The sequence below is a fragment of the Aplysia californica genome, unplaced genomic scaffold, assembly GCF_000002075.1.
Source record: "Aplysia californica isolate F4 #8 unplaced genomic scaffold, AplCal3.0 scaffold00026, whole genome shotgun sequence".
NCBI lineage: Eukaryota > Metazoa > Mollusca > Gastropoda > Aplysiida > Aplysiidae > Aplysia > Aplysia californica.
The window spans coordinates 2,067,399-2,076,537 of NW_004797296.1; the positions used below are offsets into that span (position 1 = coordinate 2,067,399).

Genomic DNA, 9,139 nt, shown 5'->3' on the forward strand with positions numbered 1-9,139 from the left:
GAAAAACAAAACCCGGGAGGTAGGACTATCGAAAAAAGTGGTCCTTTGTACAGATCACCATCTTGCACATGGGTCCATTTAAGCAGATATGTAATCATTTTTATAAAATACATTTATACATTAAAATCATATACATGTACATAAATAAATAAAAATATACCATTCACACATCTTTCAGTTGCAATAATTACATTTTCAAATAAAATGTTTCTTAAAACCACACACACGATTCCCAATATATTAATTTTCTACCCCTGAGCTCTGAAGGGGCAACACAAGAAAAAGGTACACCTACAGAAAGTCTTTGTGCGACAAAGCTTCCTATTGGCTCATCTTGTCTGCCTCCCTGTCAATTGTCCAAGTGTTTAGCCTCCAACCCATCCTTGATAATCCCAGTCCCTCGAAAGGTTTGTTGGATAAATGGCAAATCATAGATACCCAAGGACTGTACATTAACCCAAGTCTGTATACACCCATAGCAAGAAATCTGACCTTTGAGTGTTCATTAACCCTTTGAATCCGAAAGGCAGATGATTCAGTTCGCCCCGTAGTTCTCTGCCCCCAGAATTCCCGATACATCAGTATTCTATTACTACCTTGACTCCGACTGTCCACGTAAACCCAAATGTGAAAAAAATCAGGAACCCAAGGGAACTAGTACAATACCAAAAGACTGATATTTCAGTCTGGGCTTATGGTCTCTGAACCTTGAGCATTTGAGTTCGATATATCGGTACTCCCAAACTACCTCAAACTCGACCAACCGCGCAAGCCCACGAGTCAGGAATCCAGGGAGACTAGTACATATGTGACGCATTGAGGTGATATCAGGCGCTCGTCAAAAAAAAAAAAAAAAAAAGAAAACAAAGAAAGTGCTATATTTTGGGGCGTTGGGCAATTATTATTTTTTTAATATTCAATTTTTGGCTCAACACCTTTTATCTCCAATAAAAAACACGAGATTTTACTGAAGAGTGTTGACTAAAGGCTAAAAAATAATGTAAACTTTCAGTTTTCAAAGACTCTCAAACTAAGGAAATCACCAAACTTTGGTGACCGTTTTCTCATTACATAATGAAAATGGCCGAGTTTTCCACATGAACAATATCTTTTTGGTGTGTTTTCCGAATGTATTTTCTATACTGATGCACCCTATAAAATTTCATGATGATGCACGAATTGGATTTTGAGAAATTTGAATTGTACAGTGCTGTGAAAATAGCCTCCGTTTTAGACTTTCAGTACCTTTCTTTCTTTTCCTTTCGACTCCCTCAAAATGCGCAAATACTTGAATATGGGTCATATCACTCAGAAATGGTCAAATCAACATTTAAGCATGTTTTAGAGGATATATTTTTCTGATTTGGATATTTTCTTACTGCCAAATAAGCAAATTTGGGGGATTTTTTGGTTTACAATTACTCATTACATAATCAAAATGGCTGCTTTTATAGTGTAATTTATATTTTATTCTCGCATTTTCTAATTGTTTCGACTCTATTGATGTACTCTGAAAATTTTCATGATGGTGTAAGTATAGGTGATGGAGAAATTTGAATTGTACCTGGAAATGTTGAAACCGCTTTTCTCTGGACTTCTGTGCCCTAATTTAAAATGTCGCAAACCGTCTCTTGTGCTTGAGAATGACAAGAAGAAGAACAGTGGGCTGGCTATTTCTTTGATCGTTCGGTGCAGTGAATGTGGGAATGACCTGAATTCGACGATGACATCATCCAAATGTGCTGGCGCCCAGTCTGTGTTCGATGTTAATCGAAGAGCAGCTGCTGCAGCATCTGCAACCGGAATGGGATACGCTGGTTTGGCCAACTTTTCCGAGTTCATGAACGTTCCAGTCCTCCATCACAAAACATTTGCGGCGCACACTAAAGTCATTAGTGACAGAAGTGAAGTTTTCACAAGAGATGTTATGGAGAAGGCGGTGGAGACTGTGAAGGCAGCCTATCCGGAGTAGACCTCAGATGTGAAAGACATCCATGTCTCCTTTGACGGTAGTTGGCACAAGCGCGGCCACACCTCAAAGTCAGGCATCAGACTCGTCATAGAGAGGAAGACTGGCCTCGTCGACTACGAAGTTCTGACGAGTTATTGTCCTATCTGTGCTACCACAGGGAAAAGACTGGAACAGGAAAATGTGGTGAAGTACGAACGTTGGCACAGAGATCACAAAGCGGTGTGTGGTGCCAATTATCAGGGGCCTAGCGGCGGCATGGAGAAAGAGGCGGCGCTGCGGATCTGGAGCCGGTCAGTGGTGAAGAACAATCTAAGGTATGTCTCCATGATTAGTGATGGAGATGCCAAGACCATATCCGAGTTGCATGCTCTTGATCCCTACCATGGCATTAAAGTGGCAAAACATGAATGTGTCAACCACGTCGGCAAACGATTAGGGACGGCACTTCGGAACTTGGTTGCAGAGAAGTCCAAGGCGAAGCCGAAGGTCACTCTGGGAGGGAAAGGCCATGGCAAACTCTGACCTGAAGTCATCACAACCCTCCAGAAGTATTACACCAAGGCCATCCGCAGCAACACCACGGTGCCTGCCATGAAAGAAGCAGTGACTGCTATTGTCGACCACGGCTCCTCCACCGACGCAGATCCGAAACACGACAACTGTCCAAAGGGAGGTGACTCGTGGTGTTTTTGGCAGAAGGCAAATGCAAAGGGCCTACCACCAGGCAGCCATGAGGAGAATGTGGGGTCTCCTCTCTGCAAGATCGTTGTGGACAGCATCCGACCAACGTTCGAGCGAATGTCGACCGATGAGTTGCTGGGACGCTGCATCCTGCTGACCACACAGAATGCCAACGAAAGCGCCCACGGGCTTACATGGGCTCGGTGCCCAAAGCACCAGTTTGTAAACCGTAATCGTCTGTCTATTGCCGTGTCTGTGGGAGTCGCAGAATTCAACTTTGGAGCGTCTGCCTCGAGGAAGTTTTTAGACCATCTCAGCTTGTCTGTTGGTGACGAAACGAAGCGTCGCGGGAAGAAGCGAGACTATTTGAGGACTGTTAAAGCTGAAGCAGCAGTCACAGAGAAAGCAAGGAGATTTCGCCAGGCTAAGGCAGATGCCAAACAAAGGGAGGAGCAGAGACCCATTGACATTCATGGGCAGTTCTATGTCTCTAGTGGTGGAGACTAGAGGCAGTGACACTTTTGCCTAAATTTTATTACTTTTTTCTTAGGGGGGTAGGTCAGAATCTGTGGTGGAATTTTTGTTTATATTGCTATTAGGTGGTTCTCCTTTGTAGAGAAGGCTGACAGTATTCTCAGTATTCATAATATGTGTGGTTTTGTACTATAAAAATGTATTTTGGCTCACTTTTGAGCATTTGAATTCGTTTTTTGCGTTTTTCTCAAAACACCTTCCTACACCCGTGTCCCACTATTTTGAGTAGATCTCTGTAAGTTACTGACAGAATTGGCTGAAACTTTGACACAATGTTCTGAAGATGTACATCTATCACCTTACAAGGAGATTTTTTACTTATATCTTGTAATTTTTCAATGAAGAGAAGTTTCGTGTCCATTTCTCCTGAAATGTCCGAGATTTTAATATAGCCAATTATAGCCCACTTTAGGGATGAATATCTTGGGAACGGAAGAAATAAATTGAATTCTGCTTTTGTAAGGTGGTAGAGGATGCCCACATGTGTAACTATGCTAAATATTAGGCCTACAACTTGAATGGTTGTTGAGATCTACCTAAAATAAAGTTGTGTGTAAAATGCTGACTCAGTATTTTGTTTGTGGTGCCACTCCGTGGAAAAATGTGAGAATGTGTATTTTAAGGTTCAGGGTACTTCATTTCGACCAAACGAACATACCAATGCACACTAACTAGCTCAAAGACAAGTAAATAGCCAGATAGTGTATACCATAGCCACCTCCCCTTAAGTCTTTTTACTTTTACATAACAGCTAGCCATTGCAAACTATTTTAAATGGACCGTTTTACTTATTTAAAAAAATTTAATTTTGTGCCCCCATCAATGCTGTGTAGATCATAACAATTTAGCTATCAATTATGAGAATTATCTCCCGAAATCTGAGACTGGAACATGGAATTTCACAGGTGCTGATTTTCTGGTAAATTTAGAATTCTTCTTCTTTCCTTCTCTTTTAGTATATTTTACGTCAATTACAAGTGGGTTTTGACCACTTGGTAAAAATTCAGCTCCCTCAGAATCGACCCCAGTTCTCCCTTGCAACACTGAGGTGTCTATCCTTTACACTAGTACCTGGATTTGAAAAATTGTTACAAGACGTTCTATTTTAAGTGTGTGAAATGTTTGTTTTTTTTGTTTTGTTATTGTTGCTTTTTTTAGTCAATTGGCACCTTTGCTCCAGTTGCCGGTTACCATTACAACTCGCCCTCCCATCTACCTCTTGTGGACATATATATATCTACATTTACTTCTTCAGATATTTTGTGTTGTTTATTTTGTGAAGTATCTATCTACTTTTATTTCCTCAGATATTTTGGGTTGTTTACAAGCATTCGTTTAGCATTTACTTGTTTTTTGTGTATTTTTGGTTTATTTAATTTAATTTTACTTCTGCTTTGCTGCATGTCTAGGGACAAGATGTACGCCCTGAAGAAGCATGCCCTTGAACACGGTGCTGCAGAAAGGACAAAAAAAATCAAGCCACAAAGAAAACATGCACTGACAGCAGAAGATGTTGAGCGGCTGATGCGGTTCCTGAGGGCATATGCTGAGGACCATGCCCTAGTACTACCTGGGAGAGTGCCAAGCTTTTCCCGGACAGATATCCGCTTGCTGCCATCCAGCAATACTAAGTACTCTGTCCATCAGAAGTATCAGCATTCCTTGGCTGGTTCTGGTAATTACTCTTGTTTGTTACTATATATAGGCAGCATGGTGAAATCAGGCATTTGTCAAAATAATGTAATCATAATCAAGGAAATAGACATTTTTCTGGCTGTTGGGCAATTTTTTTCTCTCGAATTTTCATTTTCTTGTTTCGCTCAATACCTATGTCCATGTAAGAAGACATTTCTGTGTTTATTTTACATAAAAATTTTGGTCAAAGGTACAGAAAATGTAAATTGGCAATTTCCAAGGACATTCAAGCTTTGGAAGTCACCAAAGTTTGGCGGCCATTAATAACCCCATGCCAAAAAATTGGCGAGCGTCCAATTCCACTGCGTCGTGACGCATTACTTTGTGTAAAAAGTAATTCCTGTTGTGAGATCTTGCTATAGATGTAACATCTTAGCCTAGCCTTTGATTCTTGTGACAATGCTTGGTCTTGGTATCTTATGGTAATGTTAAGGTCCCTGATTCAATTCCTTCCCCTTGCGGGCATGAACATGTTTTCTCTTCTTTCTTTTTTCAAACATTTTTTTCCTCTGTCCCTTCCTGTCTTTTTTTTCTTATAAAATGCAAATTCTGTCAATACCCCTAGTCTAAGGGTATGTCAGAGCAAGCAAAGGTCAACTGTGCAAATCATTTGCATTAAAGAAGACTGCTATTTTTAATGCATAGTACAGTGGGCCTGTTGGTACCCTCTTCAGGATAATTTCCAAATCATTGAGTAAAAAAAAAGTTTTCCAAAACCCACTTTTCAATTCATAAAGTTTCCATCTTATTAAAGAAATCTCACCTTCTAGATATTAAATAATGTTTTCTCTTTTTCTTTCATGCAGGCCATCGTGCTGTAGGCCTAACAGCATTTAAAGCTGAGTGGCATTGCTACTGCCCGGACATCGTCATTACAAAGCCCGCTACGAACCTCTGTTGGGTGTGCAGGACAACAACACCAAGATCCAGCGGTCATCCAACATGTCCACTGAAGACAAAGCTGCTGTTGTACAGCGCCAGGTGGAGCAACTCACCGCTGTCACCACAGAACGGTCCCTGTACAACAAAATTGTAAGAGATTGTAAGGAGATTGTGCAGAGGGCACTGACTCCTGTTGTTCTGCAGCCCCATCAGCCTAACTGGAGACTTCTCCATGCACTACAGCTAGGATTTTGCCCAGCAGGTGCATCTCCCAAGCAACCCCATGCAGCCAGGACAGATTTATTCTCTAACTCCACAGAAGTGTGGAATTTTCGGGGTGAACTGCGAGGCCATCCCTCAGCAGGTGAACTTTTTAATTGATGAGGGGATGAGTGCTGGCAAGGGCAGCTCAGCCGTCATTTCTTATCTGCATTTTTTTTTTTTAGAGATATGGTCTCGGGGAGAAGACTGTGGACCTCCATTGTGACAACTGTGCAGGTCAGAACAAAAACCAGTACCTTCTCCAGTACCTGGCTTGGAGAACCATGACTGGCCTGCACACCCATGTCAACCTCCATTTTATGCTGTCTGGTCACACAAAATTTGCCCCTGACTGGTGTTTTGGGCTACTCAAAAGGAAGTTCCGGCGCTGTGAAGTTTCCTGTCTGGAGGAGATGGCGGCTATCGTCTCAGAAAGCACCCACAGCAGAATCAATCGCCCACAGCTCGAGGGAACTGAAGCTGGACAGCTGTACGTTCCAACGTATGACTGGCACGCCTTTTTCGGCAGACATGGCAAGCCCTTTAAGGGTATTAAATCTTATCAGCATTTCTGCTTTTCTACCAGGAAGCCTGAAGTGTGCACCGCACATCGGAAGATGAGCGACCTCCCAGGCACCAGAGTTGTCCTGGATCCGGCAGCAGTAGCAGAACTGCAATTTCCGGAGGTGATTCCCCGACCTGGCCTCAGCAAGGAGAGGCAGAAGTACCTCTATGACAACATAAGGTGTTTTGTCAAGCCAGAACACAAGGACACTGTCTGCCCAGCACCACAGTAACACACAGCCACCCCTCTACAAGACCATCCACACAGCCACCACTCTACAAGATCATCTTCACAGCCAGCTACAACTGCAATCAACACACATCACAACAACAAAAATGTTTACTGCGGCCACAGTATTGTGACGGTCCGAAGCTCGTGTTAACGCAGACGGAAAATTTCTCAGTGGTGCTCGGTAAGGTTACAACTTAGACATTACGTGTATTCATCTTACAGCCAAAAAATAAAATTGTACACTTTTTTAAAAGTTATTCATTTTACCAGCAGCTTAACCACTAGGTCATTTGGGCTGAAGTTAGGGAATGTGTAACAAAAGGATGGAGCCTACTGTTTTGTGTTAATTATAAGAATATACATTTTTTTAATGGAATGTTATTTGAAGTTAAACCTAGTGTGGTAGTTTTAAGTCAGAGGAATTGATTTAATCAGTGAAGTGTTGTGTTTTTATTCCTGGAATTGCCTGGACCTGACTTTATAACTACATCAGTGTGGTGTTGAAGCGTTTTATTCGTTCAATTACTTGGACTTGCATTGCAGCTTTGAACAAAGTAAGGTTTCACCGTTTCTTTTTTATTTATTTAATTGTACTTTTTTTTCTTTTTTTTCTTTATATTTTTTGAGGGGGTGGCTTTCCATTTTAAGTCTTTATTCTAGAACTCCAAGTATTTGGTGACCCCATTTATGACCCTGCACCCTGGAAACCAACCAGAGGAATATCTAGCTCTTTTGAAACTGGAGTAGACCTACCCTCATGGAGTGGAAATACTCCCTGCTTGAAGCCACAATTTTGTGGTCGGTGTCCTCATTTGGTGTTAGAATGGATATAAATTAATCTATATTAAAATCGCTAACAAGCAATGACATGTCTGTGTATCTTTAGTCTTCTCTCTCTCTCTCTCTCTCAGAGCAATGTTCAACCCCGGCTGCTATGGAAAGTTCAGCTTTTAAAGTCGCCATACTTTGGCAGCCATTTTCTCGCTTTTTTCACCGGTTACGCTGGGTGACCCCCACTCGCTTTAAACGTACATATCTCCACTTCTAATAAAGACAGATTAAAAATTTTGTCTCCACGTTCAAAATAAATGAATAAGTTTTAATTTGGTACCAATAACTCCATATGCCCAAAAATTGACGAGCGCCTGATTCCACCACGCTGCATTACATATGTCAATTCAATTTTCGAAGACTGCTGAAAATTTGAAAGTGATCTGAGCCATTATTACTGAGAAAACTACATTTTACTGAACTACCCCCATTTTTCTGGAATGGCAGCTCAGTGGTGCGTGGAGGAAAGTGTTTTTCCTATATATATTGTGTGTGAGAAAAGTGTTGAGATGATACCAGTAACTCCAGATGCCCTAAAACTAACGAGCGCCTGATTCCACTGCGTCATGACACATATAGGTTCGGGATGTCGGGGTTCAAAGGGTTAACATCATTGCCCGTGTTGTCTTGTAAAACAGATAAAACATACAACAATGACTTTATCTTTATACAGTTGTTATACAGCAGATTAAGTTTAGTTTGAGTAACGAGAAGCACCTCGACACAACAACGATCATAGAGTGCTAAGAGAAAGAAAGACAGAGACAGAAGCAATAGAAGAAGAGCGAAGAACCAGGCTTTAAAAAGGGCATATAAAACAGAAGACTGAAACAATTCAGCTTTTTTGTCCCTATTATGAAATTTGATCGTCATGACATAATTATTATACATTTACACGATTTTCACCACTGGTATGGATTTCAACAAATTCCACAAGGTCATACCTTGATGCCGTAAAGGGATGGGCTGGGGTCAATCGGGCGTCTCAATAGAAAGAACGGGTAACACAGCCCGTGACGGCAACTCAAGGTCTTTATTTCCTTTATGCTTCACCTTGATGTCTGGCAGATCGCGGTCCGAGACTGCATCATCGCCGTGGCGATGCTGCTGCTGGTGCTGCGACTCTGAGTCGTTGCTGTGTAAGGAGTAAGAGATGTTGCCGTACTCCTGCAGGCACGGACACGCCCCCAGCAGGAACAAGCAAAAGTCTTTGCGGATGCCAAACCACCCTGGGTAAAACAGTAAAAAATATTTTAAAACATTTTAAACGAAGGTGTTTTTACCCAATTTAGATCATTTAGAGGTTATACACGAACCTTCCTGCCGGGGCCAACCAAATTTGGGGGGAAAAAATGGAATTTGACAAGTGTGTGATAGTAGAATCCTGCTGGTTTACAGCTTCAGTAGGTTCCCTTTTAAGTCTGCTGGTGGGGGGGGACAGCCCTGAGGCCAAAGATCGATGCGATTCGGGCGAGGTTGGGGAAATT

At 41.8% G+C, this 9,139-nt stretch overlaps 1 protein-coding gene across 1 annotated transcript in view; it reads right to left on the bottom strand.

The window, feature by feature from the left end:
- Window positions 1-3,242: 3,242 nt before the first annotated feature.
- LOC101861418 (transmembrane protein 185A) overlaps window positions 3,243-9,139 on the bottom strand; it is a 25,311-nt gene continuing 19,414 nt past the window's right edge. Inside the window, exon 7 of the mRNA XM_013089794.2 lies at window positions 3,243-8,896. Coding sequence (XP_012945248.2) covers window positions 8,625-8,896 — 272 coding nt within the window. The 3' untranslated portion in view covers window positions 3,243-8,624. The remainder of the gene's footprint in view (window positions 8,897-9,139) is intronic.